This window comes from Tenrec ecaudatus, chromosome X (genome assembly GCF_050624435.1).
Source record: "Tenrec ecaudatus isolate mTenEca1 chromosome X, mTenEca1.hap1, whole genome shotgun sequence".
Lineage (NCBI taxonomy): Eukaryota > Metazoa > Chordata > Mammalia > Afrosoricida > Tenrecidae > Tenrec > Tenrec ecaudatus.
The window spans coordinates 4,366,053-4,381,828 of NC_134548.1; the positions used below are offsets into that span (position 1 = coordinate 4,366,053).

Here is a 15,776-nt window from a genome sequence, read left to right on the forward strand (position 1 = left end):
ACACGCTCGTCCCTCGGTGGCCGGGCAGTTGGTGGGGCCTTGATGGGCTGTCGTTGACGCACAGGCCGGAGGTCCACTGCGGAGACGGGACACAGCACAGCCCGGGCCAGCCGCCGCAGGGAGGGGCTGGTGGACGGATGGACGGGTGGACGGCGTCTCTGGGGGGGGGTGGGCGCCTCCGCTCGGGACCCCAGCTGCTGTCTGTCCCGGTCTTTTGGGGGCCGAGCCGCCCCCCCCACCCCCCGGCGCTCCCAGCCGTCCTCGGGCCTGACCTCACCCGGCGACAAGAGCCAGGACCCGTCCCCGGGGCCAGTGGAACGGCCGGGCCACCGACGCGGCTGCGCCGGGAAGAAGGCCGCCTTTGTGCAGCCCCGGCCCAGCCGGCAAGGCTTTTCAGGGCCGATTTCACGCCGGCTCGGTGGGCTGGGCCCGAGGAGCTGTGGGGCCTGGAGGCGGCGGACGGACGGACGGACGGACACGGGCCGGGAAGGGGCTTCTCGGGGGCGGGCGGGGCGGCGGGGGAGCAGGGCCTGGCTCGCGCCCCGTGGGTGTCGGCGGGCTGAGAGGGGAGCGGCCGGGCCTCCGGGCTCTGCTTCGCACCCCTGCCCGCGACAGAACCGTCCCGACCAGGAAGGCCCAGCACCGCAGCCCCCCCCCCGGCGGGACAGCAGGTCTCCGTCTTTGCGTCACAATGGCCCTTTGGGGGTCAATGGCCCTTTCAGGGGGTCAATGGCCCTTTTGGGGGGTCAATGGCCCTTTGGGGGGTCAATGGCCCTTATCAGGGGGTCAATAGCCCTTTGGGGGGGTCAATGGCCCTTTGGGGGGGTCTGTGGCCCTTTGGGGGTCAATGGCCCTTTCGGGGGTCAATGGTCCTTTGGGGGTCACCTGAGACCCTCGGGAACACAGTCTTTCCAAAGTTCAGTTCCACATCGCTCTGTGACTGGTCACTGGGAGTTAATTGTGGTTCGTGACGTTCGATTAGTAACAATGAGATTACGCCCTCGTTTCACGTGTTTGCACGAAGATTAAATGACAACTGATGTCAATGGACGTGATTTCTCGGGGGGGGGGTCGGAGCAGCAGGAGGGCTGAGCCGACGGCCCACGGCCTCGGGAGACGGAGCCTGACGCCCGGCTGACACGGCCAGGCTGAGACGTCCTCACGGGTTGACCGTGTGGACCGGAGGCCACTCCCTGACCCCACCTGCAGCACCGGGCGCTTCCGGGGGGCGTGTGGTCAGCTTCCACCGCGGGGCGGCCTGGGGGCCTCCTCTCTCAGGCTCAGCCCCCAGCAGGACGGCGTCGAGATCCTGCCCGAGAGCAGCAAGGCCGTGCGAAGGGTCACTGAGCAGCCGCGTCCCCTGTGCTGCTGCCCGAGGGGAACATGATCCCTCGAAGTGGCCACACCGGGGGGGGGGGGCGGCTCAGGCCCGGGCTGTGTCCTTCCGTGTCCCGGGGGTCACTCTTGGCTGGAACCCACTGGACAGCACCTGACTGAGCACAACCGCGTCGCCACCCAGGACCGGAGGCCCTTTCTCACTTTGCTCCGTGCGCCCGGGCTTCCAGGGACGGCCGCCACCACAGGGCACCGTGTCTGTGACCGGTCGGCGCGGGCCCTTTGCCGGCCTCCCAAACACCGCCCGGAAAGGCCACGGAGAGAGCCGGCCCCGGGGGCTTCTCCGTGCAGGGATCCAGGGGGCGCGGGTGCCCGCTGGCGGGACCCTCTTGGCGCTGGCCGCTGGGTGAGGCTCCCGGGGTGGGAAACCCGCCTGAGAGGGACGCCCACGAGGGGCCACGCCAGCCGCTGCGCGCAGGGGGTGTAGACGGGGTCTGGGCGGGATGGACCCGCTGGCAGCACCCAGGGAGCAGAACAGGCCGCCGCTCTGCAGCCAGAGACACTTCAAAGGCGCCCGCAGCGGCGGCGTCGCCGAGAAGCCTGCCCGTCGCTAATGCATCCTTCCTCGCGGGATTCTCATGCCAATCACTCTGCCGGGCTTGCCTTTCACGGAGAAGAAAGCCGCCGCCGGGTCCCAGGAGCTGGGCCAGGCCCAGGACACAGGGCCAGGCGGGAACGCCAGCTCCCTGCCCGCTGGCCCTCGCCCTGGGAACCGCCGCGGATGGCCAGTGCCGGGCGGCCCTGAGCCGGAGACGGGACCCGGAACCGGCCGTGCCCAGAAAGAGGCAGCTCCATCCCTTCTCTCCAAAGGCGCCCTCGGGACCCAGGCCCTGGACACGTGACGGGGGAGGAGGGAGGGAGGGTCGCACTCCAGCGGGCAGTCGGGCGTCCGGGGATCGCGTGGGCCTCCCCGTGGGCGACATGCTCCGAGCGCGTCTCGGCTACTGGCTGCAAGGCCGGCGGTGCAAGCGGGCAGAGCTGGCCCTCCACGGGCACCGCCTTGTGCCTCTGGTCTCAGGGCAAGAGGACACGGCTCCTCACTGGACCCCGTGAAGCAGGGTGCAGACTCACTCTCCGTGGTCTGCACGAAGGCCTTTGAACCTGATGCCCTTCTGACCCGTCTTATGGACTCAACAAGGCCTCGGAAGCCGGACCCTCACGCAGTCTGACCTGGACACACCACTACTGACCGCCTGCGGCGCGTCCAGCAGGCTCGTGTTGGCAGCACGAGTCACTCTCTGAAGATCTGACACGCAGGCCCACAGCCAAGAAGTGTCCCTCTCGCCGGGGCTCCGGGCGGTTTCCCAGCGCTGACCTGGCGGCTGGCAGCCTGAGCTGGAGGGGAGCCGGGTGAGGGCGGCCCCACCTTCTCGCGAGGGACAGGGTGACCCTCCGAGGCTTGTCGAGGACACGCCAACAAAACCCTCTTTTTCTTAAGCTAAACAGCGAGGGCAGACTCCCCCCTAGAGGAGCCAGGTCTGCACCTGGCCTGTCCCTGATAGGACGCAATGCTGACCGGTCTGGGCCACGGGCGCCCTGGGAGCAGGAGTCCTGCAGCCACTGGCAGCGGAGGCTCCCTCCCAGGGAGCAGGCAGGAGGGCCAGCCCCTCTGCTGACCACCAGCCCCTCCGCTGACCACCAGCCCCTCTGCTGACCACCAGCCCCTCCGCTGACCACCAGCCCCTCTGCTGACCACCAGCCCCTCCGCTCACCACCTGTCCCTCAGCTGACCACCAGCCCCTCTGCTGACCATCAGCCCCTCCGCTGACCATCAGCCCCTCAGCTGACCACCAGCCCCTCCGCTGACCATCAGCCCCTCAGCTGACCACCAGCCCCTCTGCTGACCACCAGCCCCTCCGCTGACCACCAGCCCCTCCGCTGACCACCAGCCCCTCCACTGACCACAGCACGGCCGGGAAGGCCCTGTCTAGCCTGGGCTTCAAGCAGAGGGCGGCCTGGCCATGCTGAGCTGGCAGAGGTCAGGGCAGGGATTCGGGAGGGCTGCCAGCGGACGAGTGGGTCCCCAGAGCGGAGGCATCGAGGCCAAACGGGCTCTCTCACATGCTCCAGGCCCAGGGCGTACCTCCGGTCCCTGCCAGCCTGGACAGACAGCCTCCCTCCTCTCGGCCTTGGGGCTGTCCAGAGACGAACATCGTCCTCCTCCTGGAAAGTGTGGTCCTTCGCTCGTTAGGCACCAGGTCGGTTCCGGCTCTGAGCCGCCTTCTGCACGACGAAGGGAAACACGGCCGGCCCTGCGCCGCCTCACCGCGGTTCTTACGCCAGAGCCCGCAGCTGCGGCCCTGGAGTCCGTCCACGTCCCCGCGGGCGTCCTCCGTGTCGCTGCCCCTCCGCTCTCCCGGGCACGATGCCCTCCTCCAGGGCCCGGGGCCTGCTCACAGCCTGGCCTCGCCTCTGAGGAGCACTCGGGCTGCGGTCCTTCCAGGCAGATGGTTGGCGGTCCTGACCGGTCCTCCTCGGCGCCGTCAGCACTGTTATCCGGCACCACCAGCCGATGCGCCGGCCCTGCTCCCGTCCTCCTGACTCAGCATCACCGCGTGAGGCGATGGAGGAGACCCTGAACCATCCATCGAGCCGCTGCCCCACGGGCTTGCCGCCGACGGGCCTGCTCTTCCTCCAGGAGATGGACCCGCACACGCGTCTCAGAAGCCCCGTCTGTGCCCACGGTGGCTCAGGACCCGCCTGTCTGCAGGTCTGTCTCCCTCCCGCTTGCCAGGGGCCTGGGGGGAAGCCACGCTGCCACTGGGGAGTCAGCCCTCTCCTAACATCGGACGTGCAGCCTGGAGACCGAGGTCCACTGCAGGAACTGCCGGCCACTGGGCGGACCAGGGGTTTTGTGACGCTTCTCACAGTATGGATACACCCCTGCAGTTCAGTTGCCCTGGCCTGTCCACCTGCATCCCTGGCCTGTCCACCTGCATCCCTGGCCTGTCCACCTGCATCCCTGGCCTGTCCACCTCCATTCCGGGCCTGCCCTCCTCCATCCCTGGCCCATCCACCTCCATCCCTGTCCTGTCCACCTGCATCCCTGGCCTGTCCACCTCCATCCCGGGCCTGCCCACCTCCATCCCTGGCCTGCCCACCTCCATCCCTGGCCTGTCCACCTCCATCCCTGTCCCGTCCACCTGCATCCCTGGCCTGCCCTCCTCCATCCCAGGCCTGCCCTCCTCCATCTGGCCTGTCCACCTCCATCCCTGGCCTGTCCACCTGCATCCCTGGCCTGTCCACCTCCATCCTTGGCCTGTCCACCTGCATCCCTGGCCTGTCTACCTCCATCCCTGGCCTGTCCACCTGCATCCCTGGCCTGTCCACCTCCATCCCGGGCATGCCCACCTCCATCCCTGGCCTGCCCTCCTCCATCCCTGGCCTGTCCACCTGCATCCCTGGCCTGCCCACCTCCATCCCTGGCCTGCCCTCCTCCATCCCTGGCCTGTCCACCTGCATCCCTGGCCTGTCCACCTCCATCCCAGGCCTGCCCTCCTCCATCCCTGGCCTGTCCACCTCCATCCCTGGCCTGTCCACCTGCATCCCTGGCCTGTCCAACTGCATCCCTGGCCTGTCCACCTCCATCCCGGGCCTGCCCACCTCAATCCCTGTGCTGCCCTCCTCCATCCCTGGCCCATCCACCTCCATCCCTGTCCTGTCCACCTGCATCCCTGGCCTGTCCACCTGCATCCCTGGCCTGCCCACCTCCATCCCTGGCCTGTCCACCTCCATCCCTGGCCTGCCCTCCTCCATCCCTGGCCTGTCCACCTGCATCCCTGGCCTGTCCACCTGCATCCCTGGCCTGTCCACCTCCATCCCTGGCCTGTCCACCTGCATCCCTGGCCTGTCCTCCTCCACCCACAGCCTCACACCACCCAGGAGCACGTCTGGCTGGTTCTCAGCATGCGGGTGGGGCGACCAGCCCACTGTCTGCAGACCCTCCTGGACACCCCGCTCCACCCACGCTGCCCGTGGAACAGCAGGCCGGCCCTGGTCTGAGCCCGGGCAGGTCCAGGAACTGGCCTTTGCCATTGGAGGAGCCAACAGGAAGCCAAGGAAGACAGGACATTCCCATGAGAAGGGAACGGATTCCGGATGAACGGACAAGAATTCCCCCGCAGAGCAGGTTCAAAAGACGTCAGCCACGAGGGGACGAAACAAAGCTGGGAGCCCTGTCGTTATGTCAAAGGAGGGGGTCAGCTGCGGGCCAGGACGTGGCTGTTTCCTGTCCTGCCTCCAAGCCTACGGGGCGCTGCACTGGGAACCCGGATCCGCTCCTGGCGAGAAAGACTGCGCGTCCTGCACCCCTAACAGAAGCCTCGGTCTCAGAAACCCACGGGGTTTGCCGTGGCCAGCACTGACCTGAGGGCAGTGAGCCTGGTTGGGGTCCTTGTGGGGGCACCGGGGACCCTGGTGGCCCAGTGGTGACACCTTCGAAGCCATGGCCACGGCTCCTCGGCAGAGTCCCTCGTCAGGGAGGCCGGTGCGTGGTGTGAGCTGGGCCCTGAGGTGAAGTTGGACCGTGTGCTTTGGCGCTGGAACCCCTCTCGGGTCACCGAGGGCACCTCTCCGCCTGGCCATCTGGATGGACAGATGGCGGCGTCAGACCGGGCAGGGGAAGCTTTAATGCGTCTGGGCCGACTCGCCGGCAGTCCCGTCCACGGCCACACGAACGTCAGCGAGGACAGGGCCCCGGGAGCACGGCAGCAGGACAGGAGGGAGAGGCCAGGCCAGCCGGCCGAGCACGGAGCTCCTGGGGGCCTGGACGCTGTAAACCAGGCCTCCTTCCGGACAGGCCGCCCATAAACCAGCCCCGCAAACGCTGGGGCAGATGAGAGGGTTGCCAGGGACAGGGGTCACTGCGGTGGGCGCTCAGGGCTGGCCCTCAGGACAGCAAGCACACTGCCTGCGTCTCCACTGAGAACCCCCCAGCCACAGGCCCCGGGACCTCCTTTTGGGGGGGCCGCAGTTCCCCCCTAACCAACCACGCACCCACGGGCAGACGCGGCCCAGCTGTGGCAGACGCTCAGCTAGAGGGGGCACTGCCTCAGCTGCGCCCATCAAAGGGGTCTTTCTTTAAGAAGACGGGCCAAGGTGTGGTCACACGCGGCCAGCGGCCTCCACCAGCCCCAGCTGTCCAGAGGCCTCTGCAAGGCAGCGCTGCGCCCTGAGGGTTTGCGGTTTGTGGGGGATGACGGGCCGCCGCCCCGCGATGCCTCTGGGCGGACTGCAGGGTGCGCAGCTCGGAGGCTGCCCGGGGCCCGCGGGGGTCGGGGGTCGGGGGTCGGGGTCGGGGTCAGGGTCGGGTTCAGCCCGGATGGAGGTGCTCAGGCCCGTCTCCAGGCAGCAGATTGAGGGGCGCTGGTGTTAGGGAGTCATTGGGCAGGAAGCCGGGCAGCCGCTTGTTCCTGGGCACCCGTGGGCTGGCGGGCAGGCTGTCCACTGCCCCTGGGCTGCGCGCCTGGGCTTGGCGCTTCGAGGGGCGCCTGGAGCCCCCCTGGTCACTAGCCTGGAAACCCCCTGCCCGTTAGCCCGGAGCCCCATGACTGCTAGCCCGGAGCCCCCTGACCGCTAGCCTGGAGCCCCCTGACCGCTAGCCCGGAGCCGCCCTGACTGCTAGCCCGGAGCCCCCTGACCGCTAGCCTGGAGCCCCCCTGACCGCTAGCCTGGAGCCCCCCCTGACCGCTAGCCTGGAGACCCCCCCTGACCACTAGCCTGGAGCCACCTGACCGCTAGCCTGGAGACCCCCTGCTCGCTAGCCCGGACCCCCCTGACCGCTAGCCTGGAGACCCCCTGACCGCTAGCCTGGAGACCCCCTGACCGCTAGCCTGGAGACCCCCCCTGACCACTAGCCTGGAGACCCCTGACCGCTAGCCTGGAGACCCCCTGCTCGCTAGCCCGGACCCCCCTGACCGCTAGCCTGGAGACCCCCTGACTGCTAGCCCGGAGCCCCCTGACTGCTAGCCCGGAGCCCCCTGACCGCTAGCCTGGAGACCCCCTGCTCGCTAGCCCGGACCCTCCTGACCGCTAGCCTGGAGACCCCCTGACTGCTAGCCCGGAGCCCCCTGCCCACTAGCCCGGAGCCCCCTGACCGCTAGCCTGGAGACCCCCTGACCGCTAGCCTGGAGACCCCCTGACCGCTAGCCTGGAGACCCCCCCTGACCACTAGCCTGGAGACCCCTGACCGCTAGCCTGGAGACCCCCTGCTCGCTAGCCCGGACCCCCCTGACCGCTAGCCTGGAGACCCCCTGACTGCTAGCCCGGAGCCCCCTGACCGCTAGCCCAGGGGCCCCCTGACCGCTAGCCTGGAGCCCCCTGACCGCTAGCCCAGAGCCCCCCTGGCCACTAGCCTGGAAACCCCCTGCCCGTTAGCCCGGAGCCCCCTGACCGCTAGCCTGGAGCCCCCCCTGACCGCTAGCCTGGAGCCCCCCCTGACCGCTAGCCTGGAGACCCCCTGCCCACTAGCCCGGAGCCCCCTGACCGCTAGCCTGGAGACCCCCCCTGACCACTAGCCTGGAGACCCCTGACCGCTAGCCTGGAGACCCCCTGCTCGCTAGCCCAGACCCCCCTGACCGCTAGCCTGGAGACCCCCTGACTGCTAGCCCGGAGCCCCCTGACCGCTAGCCCGGAGCCCCCTGACCGCTAGCCTGGAGACCCCCTGCTCGCTAGCCCGGACCCCCCTGACCGCTAGCCTGGAGACCCCCTGACTGCTAGCCCGGAGCCCCCTGCCCACTAGCCCGGAGCCCCCTGACTGCTAGCCCGGAGCCCCCTGACCGCAAGCCCAGGGGCCCCCTGACCGCTAGCCTGGAGCCCCCTGACCGCTAGCCCAGAGCCCCCCTGGCCACTAGCCTGGAAACCCCCTGCCCGTTAGCCCGGAGCCCCCTGACCACTAGCCTGGAGCCCCCTGACCGCTAGCCCGGAGCCGCCCTGACCGCTAGCCCGGAGCCCCCTGACCACTAGCCTGGAGCCCCCCCTGACCGCTAGCCTGGAGACCCCCCTGAGCGCTAGCCTGGAGAGCCCCCTGACCACTAGCCTGGAGCCCCCCCCTGACCGCTAGCCTGGAGACCCCCCTGACCGCTAGCCTGGAGACCCCCCTGACCGCTAGCCCGGAGCCCCCTGACCGCTAGCCCGGAGCCCCCTGACCGCTAGCCCGGAGCCCCCTGACCGCTAGCCCGGAGCCCCCTGACCGCTAGCCCGGAGCCCTGCTGACCGCTAACCCAGAGCTCCCGACCACTAGCCCGGAGCCCCCTGACCACTAGCCTGGAGCCCCCCCTGACCGCTAGCCTGGAGAACCCCCTGACCGCTAGCCCGGAGCCCCCTGACCGCTAGCCCGGAGCCCCCTGCCCGCTAGCCTGGAGACCCCCCTGACCGCTAGCCTGGAGCCCCCTGACCGCTAGCCCAGGGGCCCCCTGACCGCTAGCCCGGAGCCCCCTGACTGCTAGCCCGGAGCCCCCTGACCGCTAGCCCGGAGCCCCGCTGACCGCTAACCCAGAGCCCCTGACCGCTAGCCCGGAGCCCCCTGACCGCTAGCCCAGGGGCCCCCTGACCGCTAGCCCGGAGCCCCCCTGGCCGCTGCTGACAGCAGGGCAGGGATGGGGCAGGGAAGGGGCGGGGATTCCCATATCCAGGCAAACGGAGAAAGGCTGACGTGGCCAGGAATCTACAGTCAGAGGTGAGGCGCGTCCACCACTCGCCCCACCGGCGCCGCGTCCACAGGCCTCCCTCACGGCCGGCGGCGCAGGACCAGGCCGGGGCACACGCATGACCTCATCCCTAAGGAGGGCCATCCCCACCGCAGGCCCCTGCCCTGCTGAAGGCCGCTCCCCAGCCCCCCTGGCCCGCCGGCCTTCACCCCGCATGCTCTGCGGGAGCCCGGAGGTGACCCCGACTCTGCCGACCGAGGAACCGAGAAAGGAACACGGCCCGGCCGTCCTCACGACGGCCCCCGGGGTTGAGCCAGGGGTCCCGGCTCCATGTCAGTCCGCCGTGTGGGGGGCCTCCCCCCTTTTCACCGTCCCCCCAACACGGCATCCTGCTCCAAGGGGGCCTCTCCTGGGAACTGGTCGACCTCGCAGCCTGGGCCCCTCTGAGACAGGCCTCAGGTGGATGGGTGGGTTCTCCTCCTGCCTGCCTCACTCACTGGGCACCTTCACACGCAGGAAGGCAACCGGACAGCCTGCGACCCTCCCGCACGGGAGCTGAGACCTGGGCCTAGGGAATTCTGCCTCCGAGTCTGCTCTGCCCGCTGCCAGCTCCCCTACAGGCTCGGGAAGTGGCACCACTTCTCTCTTATGGGTGCCGCTGGTGGACGGGGGCCGGCAGCCTGTCAGGGAGCAGTCTGGGGAGCTCCCCGTTTGTTCCCCGGGGGCGGCGGACAGAACGGAATGCCCCTCTCCTCGCTTCCCGAGCCGTCCGCCGCTGTGGCTTCTCTGGGGCAGGATACTGAGGACACAGGAGAATCAGTCACTTCCCGGGAGGAGATGGTGAGAGGCAATCGAGCCAGCGCCGCGTGGGCCGCCCCTGTCTGCGTGCACACAGCAACGGAGGGCGGCAGCTCCCCGAGGAGAACCATATGGGGGACCAGGGCCGCCTGTGGCCCCGGCTTTGCCCCGGCCGTGGGTCAGGGGCCGCTGAATCAAGATGGCCACAGGGCTGTTAGGTGAGACCCTCCCAGCGCGAGACAGACACGAGAGCTCCCACGGTGACTGGGCTGGATCATTCCCTCCTTCTGGACGGTGGGAGAGGAGTGGGCAGCGTCCGGCTCCAAGACCAGGCAAAAGGAATGAGTGTCCTTGCCGGGCAGAGGCAGGGCTGGCTCTCTGACAGCCCCGACCAGCCAGCGACTGCATGCGACCCGAGGGCCGGCAGCCCCTAGCCCATCGGCAGCCAGAACGCGGCGACAGGAAAGGAAAGGGCAGTGTCCACTTGGGGACTTGGGCCCTGGCTGCCTCAGGGGTGGCCGAGGCGGCCTGTGCCCCACCGCGCTGTTTCCCAGGCAGGCAGACTGCCAGGCCTTTCCCCCACTGTGCCTCCAGGTGGGTCTGAACCACCAGGCTCATGGTGAGCGGCGGATCGCCAAGCCATCGAGCTGACAGACGTCCCCTGCGTACCGTCCAGGGAACACGCCACTGGCCAAAGACACAGGTTCGGAGGGCGTGCAGCTGGCCTCCTGGCACCCCCACGAGGCGAGCACGTGAACAGAGAGCTCTGTGGGTGGGCAGCGATTTCATGAACCAGCTAAGAAACCGTGACGACCACAAAGGTCCTCTCTGCAGGAGTGAGTGCCGTCCTGCGGGGGAAGCTTCAGAACAGGGGCAGTCAACCGCCCTGACCTTTCTGCCCCAGGCCCAGGCGCGAGCCAGCCGGCCGCCACCCGATGGCCTGGGATTCACCGAGAAGGACGCTCGCCTGTTGGCGGCAATGTTGAATTCAACGTCGCGAAGTGTGGGTGTGGTTGCGGGGACCCGTCCGTCATGCGAACGGGGCTTCCTGCTGGGGAGCAAGATCTGCCCGCCGTCTGCTCAGAGATCAGGCCCACGATGCTCCTCACAAATGCCTGGTCTACGCGCGGTCACCCAGAGGAGGGGCGTTGTGCTTGGACGCCTGTTGGCTACGTGCACGGAATAAATCCCACGGACCCCTTAGGACACCTGCTCGCCTTTGACACTCTGGCCGAGATTCTGAGACGGCGTCCTCTGGTCTCAACTAACCAGGAAGCCTGTTCCCCAACAGGCGTGAAAGGACTGCCCGCCCAGAGGCTTGGGGGACGTAAGATACTGCGGCCAGGGATTCTCAAAGGTGAGAGCAGACAGAACCCTCAAAAATGAACACGGACGTGCTGCAAATTGTACCTGTAGATGCAACAAAGTGCCTAATAGACGCAACAAAGTGCCTAATAGACGCAACAAACTGTATCATAGACGCAACAAATTGTATAATGGATGCAACAAAGTGTCTAATAGACGCAACAAAGTGTCTAATAGATGCAACAAAGTGCCTAATAGACGCAGCAAACTGTATCATAGATGCAACAAAGTGTCTAATAGATGCAACAAAGTGCCTAATAGACGCAACAAACTGTATCATAGATGCAACAAAGTGCATAATAGTAGCAACAAAGTGTCTAATAGACGCAACAAAGTGTATAATAGATGCAACAAAGTGCCTAATAGATGCAACAGTGTCTAATAGACGCAACAAACTGTATCATAGACGCAACAAATTGTATAATGGATGCAACAAACTGTCTAATAGATGCAACAAAGTGTCTAATAGAAGCAACAAAGTGTCTAATAGACGCAACAAACTGTCTAATAGATGCAACAAACTGTCTAATAGAAGCAACAAAGTGTCTAATAGACGCAACAAAGTGTATCATAGATGCAACAAACTGTATCATAGATGCAACAAAGTGTCTAATAGACGCAACAAACTGTCTAATAGACGCAACAAAGTGTATAATAGATGCAACAAAGTGCCTAATAGATGCAACAGTGTCTAATAGACGCAACAAACTGTATCATAGACGCAACAAATTGTATAATGGATGCAACAAAGTGTCTAATAGACGCAACAAAGTGTCTAATAGATGCAACAAAGTATATAACAGACGCAACAAACTGCATAATAGACGCAACAAACTGTATAACAGATGCAACCAGTGGCCGTCACCACTGTGTACTGTCACAGCCTCGTGGGTAAAAGAGCAGAGCCATGTCCAGTGGCCATGTCCAGTGGGACTGCCCCACGGGGCCTGTAGGTGGCCATCCTCAGGGGTGAACCGGTGTTTCTTTCTCTGGGTGGCTGTTGGGTTAGCAGCCACGAGGTGGGCCCCTGTTTACACACGGCATCCCTGTGACCCCGCCACGCTCCCATCCAGAAGCAGATTGTGCACCAGCACCCCCGCCCACAAGGCAAAGCCGTGGGACAAACTCGCCAGGAGCGGCTGCTGCTTATGCACCTTCTGCCCGGAGCCCAGGGGTCCTTGCAGCAGCGCCCGCAGAGCGCGGGGCAGCGGGCAGGCAGCACGTGGAGCAGCGCGGTGGCGGCTGCACCATCTCTCCTCAGAGCAGCAGACAGGGAGGCAGGCGCACCCATGGTCCCCAAGCACAGCCCCTGGGTTTCTGCTCGGCCCTGGAATCCCGCCCATCTGGGAGAGGGTCCCCCTGCCGAGGGCACTGGGAGAGACAGGGGGCGACCACCTCGGGGTAGTTTGAAATAAGGGCAGTTGTCCCGCGCGCGGGCACGGCCGTGGGAACCTACCTTGGAACACTGCTTGTGGTGCTGGCACCAGTCCAGGGAACAGATGTTCTGCAAGAGAAGAGCAGGGCTCCTTAGAGACTGCCAGACCCGGGGCAGGGCACAGGCGGGACGGGGCAGGGCACAGGCGGGGATCCACATAGCCAGGAAGTGGACATCGAGGCAAACGGAGAAAGGCTGCAGTGGCCAGGAATCGACAGTCAACGCGCAGGGCAGCAGCCGTCTAGAGACCCCAGCTTGGGTGGACAGACGGACGGAAGCCTCTGCTGCCCAAGACCCTTTCGCAGTGTTGAGAGCAAGGCGGTGACTTGGACGCCTCAGGGGAGCTTGCTGACCGGGAAGAATTGGTGCCGGTGAGGATGGGAAGGACCCGAGATTGCAGGCAGAACAGGCCAGTCTGTCCTGGAGGCAGTCCACCAGACTGTCCCTTAGAGACCAGGATGGGGACACTTCAATGCCTGCGTGCGGGACATGGCTCCACCCTGAGAAACTACAAGCTCAGAGGGGGCCGCCGAGGCCGCTGGAGAGGCCAGGGGCCAGACGCACGCAGGGCTGGCCTGCACCGGCGGCCCTTCCTCGTGGGCACCGTGCAGCGGGCAAGGGCCTTCCCTGCTGACACACACTGCCCTGCAGGGCTGGCTCCTTGGGTGTCTGCAGCACCCGGCTGGGCAGGCGGCCTCTGTGTCCACGTCCCACGTCCCGTGCCCGCGGCAGTTGAGCCAAGCCAGTGGAAGGTGGGGAGCGGCCTGACACACAGGCGACAGCCAGGCGCTGCCCGGGGAAGACCGCAGAGGCTCCGACACTTTGAATTCCGGCGGCGACGGAGAGGCACGTCCTGAGCGCCCAGGCCTCCAGAGACACAGCCCGTCCGCCCCCCAGAAAGCATCTCCTGCTTGCCGACCGCTCCCCGGGGGCCAGGGTGCCGCGCGTGGGCCCCGTGTCGCGGGAGTTGGGCCGGTCACCGGGAACGTCCAGCAGAAACCGAGCTCACTGACTCTCAGCGACCGTGCAAGACAGAGCGGAGCAGCCGGGCCGGGGGTGGCGCAGGCTTCCACCCTGGGAGCAGGTCGCGATTCTGAGCTGCTGACCTTGAGGTTAGCGAGCTGATGGGTGGGGTGCTGCTCACGCCCCGTGAAGGCTCCTTCGGGAGAGGCCAGTACCCGGGGAAGGTCATGGTGAGGGCAACGGTAGAAGGGCCCTGCCTGCCCCCGGATCCATGCCCCGCGGGGCAGCCGGGCCAACCGCAGTGGGCAGCAGTGGGCATCTCAAGCCCGGGCCTGAGGCAGGGGCTGTCCTGCATGGTGAGAGACGGACAGACAACCAGCTTACACTCACTCGTCTAGGAGGTGCCCGAGCACTGCCAAGACACGTGGGCAGCCTCGGGCAGCTGCTGGTGGACACACGGGCCTCGGAGGCTGCACCAATCAGTGTGCAGAAGGCTCGATGGACCAGGTCCACGTTGGACGCACTGTGAGCCTCCCTGAGGCCAGGCGGGACCTGCCCTTGGTGGAACCTCAAGGGCACAGGTCCAGCACCCCCTCCAGCCCCTCCAGACCTTTCCTTCCTAAGAGGGGTGTGTGTTAGGGGTCAGGAGTCCGCCTCATCGGTGGCCAGCTCCGGGATCTCAGAAGGAAGTGTGTCCAGCTCAGTCCTGGGAGGGTCCGAGTCTCCTGTTCAGGCCTCACTGCCCACCTGCCTCATGGACACGGCCCTTGCTTTGTGCTGGACCGCCCTGTGTCACTGAGCAGGGAGGAGGCTTTGCTGATGACCAACATGCTCACGGGATGCCTGGCTGTGTTTCCTCTCAGCCGGAGGCATCCTGCTGTGCGTGGGAGTCCATGGTGGTCCCGCCCCCCGCTCCTTTCTCAGCAGCCACGTCCAGGTGGACATGAGGCCCCTGGACAGATCCAGACTTGAGCTCCCGGCCTCCAGGGGGAGCTGCACATCCAGCTCCTGGAGGACCTGCAGGCCTCGGGGCAGCACCACGGCTGGCGGCAGCATCTGCAGGGCTGCCTCCAGGAGCCTTGACTGGTGGCCCACGAGCAAGGACTCCCTGGCCCTGTGGTTCTCCGTCCCCTCGGGAGGAGATACGTGCCCGGGGACCCCGCACGCGCCCTTGCTGAACGACCCCTGGGGAGTTTGTCCAATGCTCCCCCGCAGGGATGCAGCACCCCCCCCGGGAGCTCGGGCCAACCAGCCCTGCACCCGAGTTTGAAGGTGCCGTCAGCCTGCCTGGGTGCTGCTGACGCTCTGGGGGCCCCGTGGCACGGCCCCGAGGCAGCCGGTGCTCCTTGGTGGCAGCGACCTCTAGCCAAGCAGTGGCTGTGCCCGTGATGCTCACTGCTGCGTCCCAACCACAGTCACGGCCCCGGAGACCACGCGCCCCACCACGCCCAGCCCGACGGAGCCGCGGTCCTTGGGCCGTCACACTGCTGTCCCTGTGGGTCAAACGCACCCAGGTCATCTCCCGTCCTCCCGAGGCAAGGTCCAGCTTCCACACACAGAGGGCACCAAGGGGCAGACCCACTCCCGTCGGGTCGGTGCAGGTGCCCAGTGGCCCCGCAGGATAGGGCAGAAGTGCCCTGGTTGGAGTCTGGCTCTGTCCATCGCTGTGGGGTACAGAGCCCTGTCCTTCTCCCTGGGGGCAGCGAGTGGTTTTGACCGGCTGACCTTGCGGGTAGAAGCCCAGGGGTCAATCACGGAGCGGCCACGGCGCTAGGACCAGCTGCCTGAATGCATTACGTACACAGAGGTCATTGTGCAGAATGCTGCCTCACAACGCATCCCCTTTCACTGCCGGCGGAGCCTGGGTCCCACACTCACCGCATGCCCGTCCCTAGACTCTGATCCAGGCCTTCTCTGGCTGCCCGTCCAGCGTGGCGCCAGACCCTGTGAACCTGCTCGGCACTCTCCCAGCCGGCAGAGGTGCTGGCCGCCCCAGGTCCAGGGGTCCCGCCAGCGTCCCCCCGATGGAGGGCAAGCCTGTACCTCTGCAGACCCCAGTCCTGCCTGCCCTTTGCACAGGCAAGGAAGCCAAGCCCACAGAGGCCGAGTCTGCAGGCAGCCCACAGGCGCACACTCAGGGCAGGCGTCTGACAGAGCTCTGGTCCCTCGTCCCC

The 15,776-nt window shown here is 66.6% G+C and overlaps 1 protein-coding gene across 1 annotated transcript in view; it reads right to left on the minus strand.

The window, feature by feature from the left end:
• LOC142433141 (anosmin-1-like) overlaps positions 1-15,485 on the minus strand; it is a 50,240-nt gene extending 34,755 nt beyond the window's left edge. The window contains exons 1-3 of the mRNA XM_075538278.1: positions 15,481-15,485; positions 14,584-14,776; positions 12,661-12,708 (exon numbers count right to left, since the gene is read on the minus strand). Coding sequence (XP_075394393.1) covers positions 12,661-12,708; positions 14,584-14,776; positions 15,481-15,485 — 246 coding nt within the window. The remainder of the gene's footprint in view (positions 1-12,660; positions 12,709-14,583; positions 14,777-15,480) is intronic.
• Between the last annotated feature and the right edge of the window lie 291 nt (positions 15,486-15,776).